Genomic DNA, 18,050 nt, shown 5'->3' on the forward strand with positions numbered 1-18,050 from the left:
CTTGCTATCTGTTCACCTGTTGATGGACATTTGGGTTGTTTCCAGCTTCCAGTTATTACAAGTAAAGCTGCTATGAACATTTGTGAGTGAGTCTTTATATGGACATATGCTTTCATTACATATTCTAGAAACAAACCTTTTGTTGTACATACGTTTTACAAATATTCTCTCCCAGTGTGGCCTGTCCTTTTATTAGTCTAACAGTGTCTTTTGAAGATCAAAGTTTTTACTTTTGATGAAATCCAATTTGTTGATTTTTTTTTTTTTTTGGTATTTATAGTTCATGGCTTCCTTATCTGCTATTTAAGAAACCTTTATCAAACCCAAGGTTACTACTTTTGCTTTCTTCTAAAAGTTGTATCATCTTTGCTCTTATATTTAGGTCTACAATCCATTTCAAGTTAATTTTTTGTACTGTATATTAATGCAATCACTAAGATTTATATCTATAAGGTGTTTTAAGTATCATAAAATACTCATTTATAAATATCAGTTGAAGGAAGCCCAATACAAATTTTTATGTACAGGATAGGCACCACTTGATAATTAAGTTCTGACAAAAACAAACCAGTGGACAAAACCTACAACTAGACGAAAGAATGGAAGGCAATGTGCTGGAATATTTTAATTCCTGTTTTTAGATTATGTGACTATCGCCTATTTCCTGTTTCTTTTTGCTTGTCTACACTCTCAGTGTTTTCTGTAATGAGAATCAACTACTCATATCAACAATAAATTAGAATATTAAGAAAAAGTCATTTAAGAGAAGGCTTCATGGAGAGAGTTGAGGAAGATGGCGGAAGAGTAAGACGTGGAGATCACCTTCCTCCCCACAGATACATCAGAAATACATCTACACGTGGAACTCCTCCTAAAGAGAAGGCTTCGTGACTCCAGGCTGCCATCACAATGCTCTTAAGTGCATAAATGGCCCCCTTGGAGCACCTAAAAGATGAACAAGCTACCAAGAGTTTACCCTCTCCCAACCCTGCTCAATACTGCTCAACAGCAGGAAAAGATGAAACAGAGAATTTCCAAAGAGAATCCTCCAAAGGGAATGTGAGTTTAGTTGAAGCCTCTCAATGAAACCAACTACAAACCCAAATGCCATTCTAATAAAGGGGAAGCGTTCCAGCAGGGGTTGGGGGGAGGTGCCCCACTCGGTCCCCCACTGAAATTGCTTGTCCAGCCGCCCTGACACTGTGCAGTCACAGACCCATGTGTCAAACCATGTCTCCACTCACTCCACCTCCGAGGGCAAAGAAAGCTAATGAAATTCTCTCGCGGATGCGCTTACTGTCCTCCTGTCTCAGTCCGCTTGCAAAGACAGCCCAAATCTGCAGCCTCACAAGCAGCCCCAGGCCGACCCGGCTGCGTCTCCGTGTGTGTGTGTTCCTGACTGTCTGGCAGGCGGGATTTACCTCTTGAGCTGCTGCAGAGGCCAGACTGGCTGATGAGATTGCTTGCAGATGTTTCACAGAGAGAAACATTACTTCCCTGATTGATGAATAAATAGAAGTGTCAACATGGCCTCCCTGGTCAGAGGGGACCCCTAAGGTATAATGAGGAAGGACAGATGTTTCATCTAGGAAGGGGTCCAGGACCCTAAGAAGAGGTGTGCACTGGGCTGGTACGGGATGAGTAATTCAGCCTCCCAGAGGGAGGGAGGGGGAAGGCTAGACCCACAACTACAGCCACCACCATTGTACAGCCTCTCGCCGGTGCAGGCCACCTCCCAAATCCTGATGACGGAGTGGGCATGCCCCTCAGTCAAAGCCTCCTCTTTGGGCTGTTTTGAATGAAGGGTACCTATCATCAGGAATGTCATCTTCTTCCAAGTCCTCATGTGCTGTGAATCACAAAGCAGGCAGCAGGCTTCCTCGGGAAGAAACTCCAAAGGCCAGGACAAGAAAATGGGCAGGGCCCCTGGAGTGAGCTACTTTTTCTCAGGAGCATGCAAATTGAGGGTTTTCTGGCTGACCTTCCAGAATGAATCAGACAATAATAATACCTCTTACCATAATTGTTTTAGTAATTGTAAGTGTGGTTGTCATTATGTGACACTGGACTATGTACCTTACACCCCTCCATCTTACTGACCTCTCACAAAATGAAATACATACAAAATGCCCTAAGCAAAGTATTAGTAAAACTTGACCACTGGTAAACCCTCTCTGCAAGAATTACTAACGGATGTATCCCAGCAAATGGTAAAGAGGAAAGGGGTAAGTACTTTCATTAAACCTGTTTTACAGCTAAGGAAGCCCAGATTCAGAAAGGTCAAGTAACTTGCCAAGGTCACATAGCTAGAAAGTAGCCAACCCAGAAATGGAGCTTAGAATGGTGTCATTCCCAAATCTATGCTCTTAACCACTGTAATTCTGTGGCCACCAGGAGATGCAGGAGATGAGAATTACACTTCCAACACAAGCAAAAAAGTGGTGGTGCTTCCAACACACAAACAAGGCGTGCCCAGAAAAACACCACTGACACCTGGATATGCCCAAATACCAGTGAGGTTGCTGACTCTGTCTCAAACAGATTTGAGTTTATAAATAAAAATCTCCTGTCTGGGACTTATAGAAAGGGCTGTATTCTAGGAGGAAACAGGCAATGGACTATCCACGTTACACACACACACAACACACACACAAAACCACATGGCTGAACAATACAACACTTTTCCAAAGAGTATTTGGTATTTGCAGCAAAAGAGGCCACATCTTCCCTCCTTCAGAGAAGGAAGAAGTCATGTGTGGCAGGAGAATCTAGGAGAGTTTTTTCAGAGTATGCATGCCTTAAAAGTATTTTTGAATAACAACAACAAAAAAAAATGTTTTTCACATCCCACTCTGCAGTGAACTTGATTTTCCTTGAGGGTAGGAATAGGGTCTCTTGTTTACCTCTGTAGCCTCAGGGCCTAACACAGGCCTGGCACATAGTAGGTACTCAGTACCTTTTTGTTAAATGACAAGGAATGAATGGATAGAATGACGAGGCCAACACATGGTACTGACGAAAAACATAAGTTTTGGACCTCGACAGTCCTGGGTTTGAATCATGGCTGCCACTTACTAGATATACAAGCAAATGACTGACTCCTCTCTCTGCCTCAGTTCTCTCATTTTTAGAATGAAGACAAAAATAAGTACCAACTTGACAAAATGGATGAAGGAATTCAAGGATGCAAGTTCTGCGCACAATGCCTGGCATATGCTAGGTTTCAGGGGTGAGATCTATCTTTGCTTCCAGGGAGAACACTCCAGCCTGGGGGAAGAGCAAAGCATGTTACAATACCTTGAATCTCATTCTTATGGAGACAAAGATTGACTATTTTTAGGTGACCAGAGAGACTAGGTCCGTTGCTGCAGTGCCAGGTTTGCAGGGGCAGAGGGGGCAGAGGCTCTGCTCCGTGCTCTCAGGCCACTCCCCGGATGCTGATTCTCTGCTGGACCACAATGCCAATGATAGGAGCTCCCCACACACGTCCTGCAGAAACCACGGACAGGACTGAGGGAAACTAAAGCATGTCCCAAGAGGGGCAGCCAAAGGGGCAAGCATTGCTCAGACTTCAAGAACTAAGAGGTGGTTGGAACTTCCCCGGTGGCACAGTGGTTAAGAATCAGCCTGCCAATGCAGGGGATGCAGGTTTGAACCCTGGTCCGGGAAGATCTCACATGCCGTGGAGCAACTAAGCCCATGCACCACAACTACTGACACCACACGCTAGAAACCGCGAGCCACAACTAGTGAGCCCACGTGCCACAACTACTGAAGCCTGCGTGCCTAGAGCCCTTGCTCCGCAACAAGAGAAGCCACCGCAATGAGAAGCCCATGCACTGCAATAAAGAGTAGCTCCCACCCGATGCAACTAGAGAAAGCCCGTGTGCAGCAACAAAGACCCAACAGAGCCAAAAATAAATAAATAAATAAATTTATTTTAAAAAAATAAAATAAAATAAAGAACTAAGAGGTGGCACAGTACCCATTCTACATGGTCCCAGGTTCAAACTGGAACTAAAGAGCAAGTTACAGGGAGGCCGATTTCAGTGGGAATCGAGTTCCAGAAAGACTGCTTTCTTTGCCTAAGGTTATGGTGCAGTGCAGGTGAATAGCAGAGAAAGTCTCCAGGTCTAAGTGTGTGTAACTCTAATGCCCATCGCAACACCTCTCCATCGTACAGGTAGTAAAGGGAGAAGGGTGAAAATGACATTAAAATCACCTTTCTCCCACCCCCACCCCACCCAACTCCATTCTTAAAGCAAGCCTAGAGTCCAGGACTCTCCAGACTGGAAGCGTGAGCAAATCCAAAAGGAGCTTCGAGGAGGGGCGGGGAGTCATGTGGCTGACAGGGTCTTGGTGCTCTGGCCGGGTGTCAGGCCTGTGTCTTTAAGGTGGGAGAGCTGAGTGCACGACATTGGTCTGCCAGAAACCTCCCAGCTCCACATAATATCAAATGGTAAAAGCTCTCCCAGAGATCTCCATCTCAACGCTAAGACCCAGCTCCACTCAATGACCAACAAGCTGCAGTGATGGACACCCTATGCCTAACAACTAGCAAGACAAGAACACAACCCCATCCATTAGCAGAGAGGCTGCCTAAAATCATAATAAGGCCACAGACACCACAAAACACAACACCAGACATGGACCTGCCCACCAGAAAGACAAGATCCAGCCTAATCCACCAGAACGCAGGCACTAGTCCCCTCCACCAGGAAGCCTACACAACCCACTGAACCAAACTTAGCAACTGGGGGCAGACACCAGAAATAACGGGAACTACGAACGTGCAGCCTGTGAAAAGGAGGCCCCAAACACAGTAAGTTAAGCAAAATGAGAAGACAGAGGAACACACAGCAGATGAAGGAGCAAGGCAAAAACCCACCAGACCAAACAAATGAAGAGGAAATAGGCAGTCTACCTGAAAAAGAATTCAGAGTAATGACAGTAAAGATGATCCCAAATCTTGGAAATAGAATGGAGAAAACACAAGAAACGTTTAACAAGGACCTAGAAGAACTAAAGAGCAAACAAACAATGATGAACAACACAAAAAATGAAATTAAATATTCTCTAGAAGGAATCAATAGCAGAATAACTGAGGCAGAAGAACGGATAAGTGACCTGGAAGATAAAATAGTGGAAAAAAACTACTGCAGAGCAGAATAAAGAAAAAAGAATGAAAAGAATTGAGGACAGTCTTAGAGACTTCTGGGACAACATTAAATGCACCAACATTCGAATTGATAAGGGTCCCAGAAGAAGAAGAAGAGAACAAGAAAGGAACTGAGAAAATATTTGAAGAGATTATAGTTGAAAACTTCCCTAATATGGGAAAGGAGATAGTCAATCAAGTCCAGGAAGCACAGAGAGTCCCGTAGAGGATAAATCCAAGGAGAAACACACCAAGACACATATTAATCAAACTATCAAAAATTAAATACAAAGAAAAAATATTAAAAGCAGCAAGGGAAAAGCAACAAATAACATACAAGGGAATCCCCATAAGGTTAACAGCTGACCTTTCAGCAGAAACTCTGCAAGCCAGAAGGTAGTGGCAGGACATATTTAAAGTGATGAAAGGGAAAAACCTACAACCAAGATTATTCTACCCAGCAAGGATCTCATTCAGATTCGATGGAGAAGTGAAAACCTTTATGGACAAGCAAAAGCTAAGAGAATTCAGCACTACCAAACCAGTTTTACAACAAATGCTAAAGGAACTTCTCTAGGCAGGAAACACAAGAGAAGGAAAAGACCTACAATAACAAACCCAAACAATTAAGAAAATGGTAATAGGAACATACATATTGATAATTACCTTAAATGTAAATGGATTAAATGCTCCAACCAAAAGACACAGACTGGCTGAATGGATACAAAAACAAGACCCATATATATGCTGTCTACCAGAGACCCACTTCAGACCTAGGGACACATACAGACTGAAAGTGAGGGGATGGAAAAAGATATTCCATGCAAATGGAAATCAAAAGAAAGCTGGAGTAGCAATTCTCATATCAGACAAAACTGACTTTAAAATAAAGGCTATTACAGGAGACAAAGAAGGACACTACATAATGATCAAGGGATCAATCCGTGAAGAAGATATAACAATTGTAAATACTTATGCACCCAACATAGGAGCATCTCAATACATAAGGCAAATACTAACAGCAATAAAAGGGGAAATCGACAATAACACAATCATAGTAGGGGACTTTAACACCCCACTTCCACCAAAGGACAGATTATCCAAAATGAAAATAAATAACGAAACACAAGCTTTAAATGATACATTAAAGAAGATGGACTTAATTGATATTTATAAGACATTCCATCCAAAAACAACAGAATACACATTCTTCTCAAGTGCTCATGGAACATTCTCCAGGATAGATCATACCTTGGGCCACAAATCAAGCCTTGGCAAATTTAAGAAAACTGAAATCGTATCAAGTATCTTTTCCGACCACAATGCTATGAGACTGGATATCAATTACAGGAAAAAAATCTGTGGAAAATACAAACACATGGAGGCTAAACCATACACTACTAAATAACCAGGAGATCACTGAAGAAATCAAAGAGGAAATCAAAAAATACCTAGAAACAAATGACAATGAAAACGCGACAACCCAAAACCTATGGGATGCAGCAAAATCAGTTCTAAGAAGGAAGTTTATACCAATACAATCCTACCTCAAGAAACGAGAAACATCTCAAATAAACAACCTAATCTTACACTTAAAGCAATTAGAGAAAGAAGAACAAAAAAACCCCAAAGTTAGCAGAAGGAAAGAAATCATAAAGATCAGATCAGAAATAAATGAAAAAGAAATGAAGGGAACAACAGCAAAGATCAACAAAACTAAAAGCTGGTTCTTTGAGAAGATAAACAAAATTGAAAAACCATTAGCCAGACTCATCTGGAAAAAAAGGGAGAAGACTCAAATCTACAGAATTAGAAATGAAAAAGGAGAAGTAACAACTGACACTGCAGAAATGCAAAGGATCATGAGAGACTGTTACAAGCAACTATCTGCCAATAAAGTGGACAACCTGGAAGAAATGGACACATTCTTAGAAAAGCACAACCTTCTGAGACTGAACCAGGAAGAAATAGTAAATATAAACAGACCAATCACAAGCACTGAAATTGAGACTGTAATTTAAAATCTTCCAACACACAAAAGCCCAGGACCAGATGGCTTCACAGGTGAATTCTATCAAACATTTAGAGAAGAGCTAACACCTATCCTTCTCAAACTCTTCCAAAATATATCACAGGGAGGAACACTCCCAAATTCATTCTACGAGGCCACCATCACCCTGATACCAAAACCAGACAAAGATGTCACAAAGAAAGAAAACTACAGGCCAATATCTCTGATGAACATAGATGCAAAAATCCTCAACAAAATACTAGCAAACAGAATCCAAAAGCACATTAAAAGGATCATACACCATGATCAAGTGGGGTTTAACCGAGGAATTCAAGGATTCTTCAATATACACAAATCAATCAATGTGATAAACCATATTAACAAATTGAAGGATAAAAACCACATGATCATCTCAATAAATGCAGAAAAAGCTTTTGACAAAATTCAACATCCATTTATGATAAAACCCTCCAGAAAGCAGGCAGAGAGGGAACTTACCTCAGCATAATAAAGTCCATATATGACAAACCCACAGCCAACATCATTCTCAATGGTGAAAAACTGAAATCATTTCCACTAAGATCAGGAACAAGACAAGGTTTCCCACTCTCACCACTATTACTCAACATAGTTTTGGAAGTTTTAGCCACAGCAATCAGAGAAGAAAAAGAAATAAAAGGAATCCAAATCGGCAAAGAAGAAGTAAATCTGTTACTGTCTGCAGATGACATGGTACTATACATAGAGAATCCTAAAGATGCTACCAGAAAACTACTAGAGCTAATCAATGAATTTGGTAAAGGAGCAGGATACAAAATTAATGCAGGAAAATCTCTTGCATTCCTATACACTAATGATGAAAAATCTGAAAGAGAAATTAAGGAAACACTCCCATTTACCACTGCAACAAAAAGAATAAAATACCTAGGAATAAACCTACCTAAGGAGGCAAAAGACCTGCATGCGGAAAACTATAAGACACTGATGAAAGAAATTAAAGATGATACAAACAGATGGAGAGATAGACCATGTTCTTGGACTGGAAGAATCAACATTGTGAAAATGACTCTACTACCCAAAGCAATCTACAGATTCAATGCAATCCCTATCAAACTACCACTGGCATTTTTCACAGAACTAGAACAAAAAAATTCACAACTTGTATGGAAACACAAAAGACCTCGAATAGCCAAAGCAATCTTGAGAACGAAAAACAGAGCTGGAGGAATCAGGCTCCCTGACTTCAGACTATACTACAAAGCTACAGTAATCAAGACAGTATCGTACTGGCACAAAAACAGAAATATAGATCAATGGAACAGGATAGAAAGCCCAGTGATAAACCCATGCACATATGGTCACCTTATTTTTGATAAAGGAGGCAAGAATATACAATGAAGAAAAGCAGCCTCTTCAATAAGTGGTGCTGGGAAAACTGGACAGCTGCATGTAAAAGAATGAAATTAGAACACTCCCTAACACCATACACAAAAATAAATTCAAAATGGACTAAAGACCTAAATGTAAGACCAGACACTATCAAACTCTTAGAGGAAAACATAGGCAGACATTGTATGACATATATCACAGCAAGATCCTTTTTGACCCACCTCTTCAGAGTAATGGAAATAAAAACAAAAATAAACAAATGGGACCTAATGAAACGTAAAAGCTTTCGTACAGCAAAGGAAACCATAAACAAGACGAAAAGACAACCCTCAGAATGGGAGAAAATATTCACAAACGAGTCAATGGACAAAGGATTAATCACCAAACTGTACAAGCAGCTCATGCAGCTCAATATAAAAAAAACCAACCCAATCCAAAAATGGGCAGAAGATGTTAAGAAGACATTTCTCCAAAGAAGATATACAGATTGCCAACAAACACATGAAAGAATGCTCAACATCATTAATCATTAGAGAAATGCAAATCAAAACTACCATGAGGTATCACCTCACACCGGTCAGAATGGCCATCATCAAAATATCTACAAACAGTAAATGCTGGAGAGGGTGTGGAGAAAAGGGAACCCTCTTGCACTGTTGGTGGGAATGTAAATTGATACAGCCACTATGGAGAACAGTATGGAGGTTCCTTAAAAAACTAAAAGTAGAACTACCATACGACCCAGCAATCCCACTACTGGGCACCCTGAGAAAATCATAATTCAAAATGAGTCATGTACCACAATGTTCACTGCAGCTCTATTTACAATAGCCAGGACATGGAGGCAACCTAAGTGTCCATCGACAGATGAATGGATAAAGAAGATGTGGCACATATATACAGTGGAATATTACTCAGCCATAAAAAGAAAGGAAATCGAATTATTTGTTTTGAGGTGGATGGACCTAGAATCTGTCATACAGAGGGAAGTAAGTCAGAAAGAGAAAAACAAATACCATATGCTAACACATATATATGGAATCAAAAAAAAAAAAAGGTTCTGAAGAACCTAGCGGCAGGACAGGAATAAAGACACAGACGTAGAGAATGGACTTTAGGACACGGGGAGGGGGAAGGATAAGCTGGGACGAAGTGAGAGAGTGGCATGGACTTATATATACTACCAAATGTAAAATAGATAGCTAGTGGGAAGCAGCCGCATAGCACAGGGAGATCAGCTCGGTGCTTTGTGACCACCTAGAGGGGTGGGATAGGGAGAGTGGGAGGGAGACACAAGAGGGAGGAGAAATGGGGATATACGTATATGTATAGCTGATTCACTTTGTTATAGAGCAGAAACTAACACACCATTGTAAAGCAATTATACTCCACTAAAGATGTTAAAAAAAAAAAAAGAAAAAAGCAAGCCTATTGGGGTGTGTGTGTGTGTGTATGTGTCTGTGTGTATGTGTGTGTGTGTGTGTGTGTGTGTGTGTGTGTGTTCTTGCTTTAAGTATTTCTGCAGGACTGAAGGCAGATGTAGCCTGAATTCAAAGGTTCCTTCTGTCATCTGTAAAAACCTAAGCCCATTGAATGCTGGGAATGGGTGGGGGGTAAGGGACAAAGGCTTTAACAACCCTGAAGAGGAGGGGAGAGACTTCCCCTGGGCTGGAGAAATAGAAAGGCACACTCTCAGAAGGAATGGCAGACTAGCGGTCTTGAGGCAGCAGGACCCCACACCAGGACTCTTGGCCTGGCAAAGACCACGCCCCACGGAGCATGGAAGCAGACAACCCCCAGCCCCGCCAACCTCAAGGGACCTCCAAGGATTATCATAGGGAGGATGCCAGTGGCAACCAGAAGACTAAAGGTACAGCCCCTGTTTTCTTAGCTAGAAGCTTCCTGGATCCTGAGCTCACCCAGGAGGAGGAAGGACCGCCATAATCACCAGGAAGGGATTTTCTGTTCATCTGCTCAGATGAGGGCTCAGAGTCAAATAAAGTTGATTCAAAGGAAATTAAGATATTAACTTTCTTTGCAAATATGCGTGTGAGAACTGAGATTTGTACCACAGCAAGAGTTCTTACACCACGTACCATATGAGACACAGATCCATCACCTGCTCCCCCTCTCTCCCTTGTCCCCCAGTCAGAGGTCAGGTACCCCAGATCTGCTGGCTGGAGAGCACCTCACAGCCTCTGGCTTACCTGGGGAGCAGGTGCTTGCGGCTGACACACAGGGCAGTCTGGTAGTCCTGGGTCACACACACCTTGTGAGGGCTGCATTTCACCTTTAGGCAGGGGTCTTTGGATGGGTCCAGAGCTGAGGCAAAAAGAACATGAAGAGAGGAGTTAGGACCTCCAGGGAAATTTAATTTCTATTTCTACTCAAATAAACAAGAGGGAAATAAACAGACCATGTGTTTGCACCCTGCACTGTTTACTTAGGCTGGCGGGGATTGGAATGAAAATCCACACCGGGGGGAATTCTGTGTCTATTCCACGTGGTTTTCTTCAACATCAGGAGAGTGATTCTTTTGTGCTTTGGGGAGTTTCAGTATCTTCATCTTGGCCAGGAATTACTTTTAAAAATCCTTTAGAATCTTGTGTGTTCAGAGGACCAAAAGCTACATTTCCCTCTTGGGTTATTTGTCTGCTATTGCTTTTTATGACTTTGTGCCCAATTTTACTTATTTCCTATAATAGAAAGTCCCAGAGGATGGAGTTTTTTGGCTTCAGTTCCATCAACACGGACTTTGAGCACAAAGAAGCCTATTTTAAGTTTTGTGAAGAACTTCAGGACAGTTTTGAGCCACACAAACTTATGATATAAACGGGTGGGGGGGGGGGAAAGCTGACACATAAATATTTATTGTGCAAGGGAGAATTAGATAAGGGCCATGACAGGCATATAAAATGGTAACAGAGGTTGAGAGAAAAAGAGAGATCAATTTCTGGGGCGAGAATTAATGAGGCATTAGTACGTGAATTGGATCTTAAGGGATGGGCAGGATTTTAGAAAGCAAAGCTAGAAAAGGCAATCTAGGCAGGGCGGCCAGCACACTCCAAGGTAGAGAGGCACGGCCGGGCAGTCCTAAGATATTCAGTCTGACTAGAAAGTGGGCCTTGTGGGTGGGAATAATGAGGGCAGGGGTTGATTCGACCAAGTCACTGGAGAAGGGTCTCCAAAGGCAGCAGATCATACCCTGCAGCGTTTCCTAGAAGAGGCAGGGCAGCGGGCCCCTGGCTAAGCAACGCTCCACAGGCTGAGGTGGTGTACACGCTCATTAGGGCAGACGAGAGGCCACAGGAAATCCTCCGCAGAACAAAAGCAAGGGTGCCATCTCCCAGCTCTGCGGCCTAAAGCCTATCAGGCGGTCAACCTGCCATAACTGCCCTCCACAGCCAGGCGAGGTCATGTTCCCCACACAAGCATTCAGTTAAACAAATCGGCGTCCCAAGCAGGGACAGCAGAACTGCTACAAGAAATGGGAGGATTCCCATCAAACCCTGGGCCCCTCGGCGATCATGATCCCCCCTGCACTTAGAGGAAGTCAGGATTCCTGTCAAACCGCCCAGGCCCAGCATCGCGATGCCATTTTCTTCCCACGGCTGCTGGGAATTCCTCAAGGGACCTGAACACACTACACCCGAAGGTATTTCTTTCCGGGGCTTGAACGGCTCAGGGCGGCTCCCTCCACTGAAGCGGCTTCAGCCTCCGCAGACAGAACCCAGGGTGCATTCTCAGGCCGGTCAGGTGAGCAACGAGACCCAGGTCATGGTCCCAGGGGAGTCACCTGGCAGAGCCCACTCCCCAGCGGATGTGCCCGGCTGCCTGGTGCTTAGCAGCAGGAGACGGGCTGCAAGAGAGAGAGGCTAAAGCCCCAGGGACAGGGCGCTCACTCCGAGCTCCTAAGCTAAGGGCTTCGCCTCTGGGAAGGGAGTGGCTGGGGGCCTGTGTCTGCCCTCAGAGCCCTCCGAGGCTGGGCCTTCCAGAAACTTGCAGCAGGAACTTCCTGGTCCCAGGTGGAGCTCTCCTGCTTCCTGAGATGTCCTCACGAGAAGCCAGGAGGCTGGTGCGTCGCAGGCCAGTGGCCTTCTCCTTGTGCTTTGCCCTCCACCTTCACCCCAGGGCAGCAGTCCAGCCAGCTGTGACTTGCCTTCCAGGACTCAAGCAGCACCGAGCTAACCATGAATGACAATCAGATGGCTGCTGACGATGACCATGCTGGCCCTTCACTGCCCCTTCTCACACTCCTGGCCACCGCAGGATGAAGACAGACACTTAGGGATCTGAAGAAACGTGGGGACCAGGCTCCTGGCAGCCTGGGCCACAGGTACCAAGTGAGGCATTTCCTGACAGGTGTCAAGAGCCGTAGAACGCTTGGGATTTTCACTGGAGTGGATCTCAGAGATGGCAAACACCAGGCTGGCCTAGGGTCTCAGAATCTGCAGGACCGTATGACAAGATTTATTGCCGGATTTGAGCTTCTTTTTGCTTTTGCAGCCAACTTCACAGACATGCAATGTCCACACTGGGATCCAGATGGCCTCAAGGGGCAGCGCAATCTCAAGGAGAGGAAGTCAGCTGAGCACAGCAGGGAGGGGCACAGCCTCTAGGCCCAGTGATCAAGGTGAATGCTGCCTTCACTGCTTCCTGACCTTCCATACCTCAATTTTCTCTTCTGTGAAACGGGATAATAGCAGTCCCTACTACCACTTTTGGTTATCATGAGGATGAAATGAATTCATCTTAGTAAGTGCTGAGAACAGACCTGAAACATGTGAAGCACCTCATAGGTGTTTGTTATTTGTTGTGTGTCTGGATTTTGTTCCCAGAGTGAATAGTAAGCCTCCAAAATAACCAGAACAATAGCTCACACGTATCCAGTGCTTTTGACATGCAGGCAGTGAACGAAGCCCTCTAACTGGATTACCGCACTTAATTCTCGCAAACACCCAAGTCGGCGGCTGCCGTTCCTGTGCCCGTGGTACAAAGAAGACGAGAGGGGCGGACGGTACGTGACACCCGGTCGGTTGACTCCAGAACCCAAACTCCTCACCACGATACACCAGCGGCATGAAGATCACCTAAAGTCTCCTTTAAAAGGTGGATGTGGGGTCCCACCTTACACCAAGTATTGAGCCCAGATGTACCATGTTCCTGAGAGGCCTTCAGGGCAGGCTGAGACTTAAGGAGTCAAAGTAGAGGGAAGCCAGGGGGTCTGTCTGGCTCGGCCACACAGGATGCCCCAATGCGCCATCCACGGCCCCAGTGCTCCCCGGAAGGTGGGGATGCCAACCCTGGGCAGCTGTGCCCTCTGCCCACCCCCTCTGAATGCAGCAACCCCCCAAAGGAGTCACCTGACCAGTGGTTGTCAATTTTTTTCCTGCAACCTTGCTACATCTGTCACCCTACCATTAGGCTAAAACTATAGTTCGCCCTCCTCCAATTCTTAAGGCTAACGTTTCTTAAAAAAACAAAAAAAAACTCCAACCAGAAATACTAATAAATAAAAATCATCAGCTATTTAACTTCAAACACATACTTACTTAACAATTTGCATATAGAAATCAAGTCTGCTAAAAATTAATTACCAGGGTCTGAATACTTCAAACATGTATGGGAATTATTTAGAGTAAATGAACTTCACAGCACAACAAAACAGTAACAAATCAAGCCGTCAGCGTTTATTTAATCACCAGGACGCATCTTGTTTTTGAAAAACAGCGGTACTGGAATTGAAAGGGGATGAGGATGGTAAAGGAGCGTGCCACTTCCATGTAAATGCTGCCTCTCAAATACACTTCTCCCAGCAGCCCCGATGCCCGCCGTGACTGAAAGGCACCCGCACCTGTACTGGGCAGGGCTGTGCCGCTCCACTTTCTAGAGGAAATGATAGGAGAGCAGAATAATAAGTGGCACTTGAGAGGCCCTTTAATAAGGTGCAGGGAAATTATGCAGGTGAGGAGGTAGGGAGAGAGGGCTGAGAGTTCATGATAACCCTTACCAGGGGTAGAAGCTTCCTTGTCAAGGTGCTAATGATTTCTGGAAATTGCGCTCCAAGTTCCTCTCTTCCCCAGTGCATGCTTGATGATAGGACGCATCACTCCCCACAAGATGCTGAAGCCCTGCGTCCCCTCTACCTCTTCTACCATAATACCTGCAGGACTCATGAGGACTCAAACAAGAGAGTATGCCTAACACAGAGCAGATACCCATGGGAGGTTAATTTCATCTTTCCTGCCCATATACAAAAACCAATCAAGTGTCAACTGGCATAGGATACATGTCCAATTAATTTTTTCAATAATTTTTACAAAAACTTTTTTCAAAGGGAAAAAAAAAAACAAGAATTAATTAATTTAAACAGAAATTTGTCAAGCTGAAAAACATCAAAATCAAAAGCCAGTTAATTACAGGCTTCATGTAAGCTTTTTTTGAAAGTAATTTTATTTTTTAAGCTCACTGCTTGGTCTCAATTAAGGTAGTGGTATTTTAATTATCGTAATTGTTTCTGAACTTGTTTTTCAGTATGAGTTAATTTTTAATTAGCTACGTCGATTTTAAAATTCTGAATCAAGACTTTTTGCTGTCTTTGGGCACATCCTACAAGCTCACTGTCAAACAGTCATAATACCTGGAACAGCAGAACACGGTACCACCTCAGAGATGCTAGGATGAGAGAATGTTCCATTTTGAGGGCTGACCAAAGGGTCCCTGAGAGTCACCTGGGGGTGTGACATGTGCTTGGGTTTATTCCATTAATATTTGCAGAGCATCAGTTCTGTGCAGGCCCATTTTTTCAGGCTGGAGGCTGGCACTTCTAGAGTGAACGAGATGTCATTCCTGCCCTCCAGAAGCTCACAGTTCAACAGAGGAGACACGCAATATGAGGGTAAGTTCTGTATGTTACGGGAGATGGGGGAGGTACCTCATCCAGCCTTTCAGTGGGTTAGGTGAGACTTCCTAGACAGACTGCTATCTATGGAAAAGTGGGTTTAACCCAGGTAATAGGATGAGGAAGAACATTCTAGGTAAAAAGAAGCTCCCATTCCAGATGTAAGAGAAATTGTGGTGAGTCTGGGGAAGGGCAACGTTTCGTCAGGCTGGCGGCCGGCTGGAGCAGGGGTGGCGTGAGACACGACTGCAGGGAGTGGCAGCATCGTCATGGGGGGCCTTGAAACCACAATGAGGACTCCGGGGAGGGGGGGCGTGGCCACCAAGTTCCACACTGACGACAAATACGGCACACCCTCCCATGCTGAAGTTGGTGGAGAGGGGGTAGGAAGAGAGAACCCTTTATACACATTTTACATGGAAACTGGTCCTTTGATAAGAACGGACAAACTCTACACCACTCGTACCCTCCAAATGAGAGGGGGTGTCGAGTGGAGGGCCCAGTGGTCAACTCTTAGTGCCCCTTTTCCTCCTCTGAGGAACCTCCGTGACCCCTTTCCCTGGGAACATTAAGCTACCTGGTGAGACCGAGAAGCTAAGATTTAATCCAAAAACACCATGTGAACTTGTGGTCCACTCCTGTGACTTGTGGAAACTTCCTCTGACAAAAGGGCACTCAATTTTCAAAGCGTTGACAAATTAATGACTGTTTGTTGTCTCCTTCTTCCTTTTAAGGTTGCTCTCTGCCCGAATCGTGCTCATGTGAGGTTCATCTGAAGAGCAAAGACGCTCCCAGTGATTCATTAGGAGTGACTTAATGGAAGATTGACAAAGAAATTACTCCAAACTGCTAAAACCTTGTCAAGCTAAGATCCCAAACATTTATTACAGCTTGTCTGTCCCCATGGTAACCCGTGCATGCATCTTGCTTCCCCCCACCCCCTCCAGAGGGGCCTGTTTACTAGCTGACGACAGAACCTCACAGAATACAAAAGAGAAGATTCCACCCATAGGATTTTACTGGAACCATAGAAGAATGGCAGCTTGGAAAGTTTTCATCACTGATCTCAGCTTTCAAATCAAGGGGTTGGCCATGTTCTCTGAGGCCAAACAAAGGGGCCTATTGGCCATGCATCTAAATAGGACAGACAGGTGAGTGATATAGAAGGCTGAATGTGTGTGTCCAAGGACTGGGAGATGGGAGTGGGTGGGGACATAGGACAGACAAGGACAAAGGGAAGAGGATAAAAAGATGCATCTGACCAAAAATACCCATCTGGGAAGAGACCTTTTCTTCCCCGTTCAAACCAAGGGTCTGAAGACACATTTCTTTCTGTTAAAACTAAAAGCATCCTCTCTCTTGTATTTGTGTGTGTGTGTGTGCGTGTGTGTGTGTGTGTGCACGTGTGTGTTTGCAGGGGGTGGTATAAACTATGAAGAGCCCTTTTGGAGGGCAGTTTTTCAACCATGTCCTTAAATGATAATAACCTTTAAACATAGGTAGATAGGTATTTATTATATCATTCCCTCAACTTTTTTATATATATGAAAATTTTAATAATAAATGGAAAGAACGGAAAAAAGAAACATCCTACGACCTAGCAGGTGAATGTGTTAAGCAAAAACATGTATCTTAATGATCTACAATAAGGGGAAATTATAAACAACTTGAGGGTTCATCTGTATCCGTCTGCTCAGACTGCCACAAAATACCAGAGATTGGGTGGCTTGAATAACAGAAACCTATCTTCTCACAGATCTGGAGGCTGGAAGGCTGAGATCGGGGTGCCAATATGGTCAGTTTCTGGTGAGTGCTCTCTTCCTGGCTTGCAGACGACCACCTTCTGTGTCTTCACATGGGTTTCTCTAGGTGTGCTCAGAGAGTGACTAAGCTCTCTGACGCCTCTTCTTATAATGATACCTATCCTATTGTATCAGGGTCCCACCCTTAAGACCTCACTGAACCTTAATTACTTTCTTAAAGGCTCCATCTCCAGAAGCAGCCATAGTGAGGATTATGGCTTTAACACAAGCATTCATTCCATCACACCATCTACAGGGAAATGGTTACCTTAATTATAAGACGTCCATTTATGAGATATTGTCCACCTACTATAAAGGAAGAAGTAGGTTTATATGTATTAACATAGGTAGATGTTTATGGTACATTAAGTGAAAAAGGAAGGTAAAGATGAGAAAATGGATTTGAAAAAGATAAGTAACTTTCTGACAATACACGGCTAATAAATGGCAAAGCCAGTACTCAAAACCAGGTCTGTCTACATCCAAAGGAGATGTCCTTTCCCTTTCCTATCGTGCTTCCCTTGAAAAGAAGCACCAGCCCCAACCTCCACCCATTCACACAGAGGACATCCTCCTGAATGTCCTCTATCTCCTGGGGCCATCCCTGCAACAAGCTGTGAATCAATTCAGATGCCCTACGGCTGCGGGCCACCACCACTGCAGCCTGTCACTGAGTAGTCTAGAAACATTACCCGCAAAAGGCAGAGTCTCCTGCTTCCTGGAGAATCTCTACAGCAGGGAGACAATGACAAGTCATGACCATCGCTGGAGGCAAGAGCAAGTGTCCAG

At 44.1% G+C, this 18,050-nt stretch overlaps 1 protein-coding gene across 1 annotated transcript in view; it reads right to left on the reverse strand.

Annotated features, from left to right (window-relative positions):
- SPOCK1 (SPARC (osteonectin), cwcv and kazal like domains proteoglycan 1) overlaps positions 1 to 18,050 on the reverse strand; it is a 545,125-nt gene that overhangs the window by 151,984 nt on the left and 375,091 nt on the right. Inside the window, exon 4 of the mRNA XM_007172191.2 lies at positions 10,766 to 10,880. Within this exon, the coding sequence (XP_007172253.1) occupies positions 10,766 to 10,880 (115 nt within the window). The remainder of the gene's footprint in view (positions 1 to 10,765; positions 10,881 to 18,050) is intronic.

This window comes from Balaenoptera acutorostrata, chromosome 2 (assembly GCF_949987535.1).
Source record: "Balaenoptera acutorostrata chromosome 2, mBalAcu1.1, whole genome shotgun sequence".
In the NCBI taxonomy this organism is placed as follows: Eukaryota; Metazoa; Chordata; class Mammalia; order Artiodactyla; family Balaenopteridae; genus Balaenoptera; species Balaenoptera acutorostrata.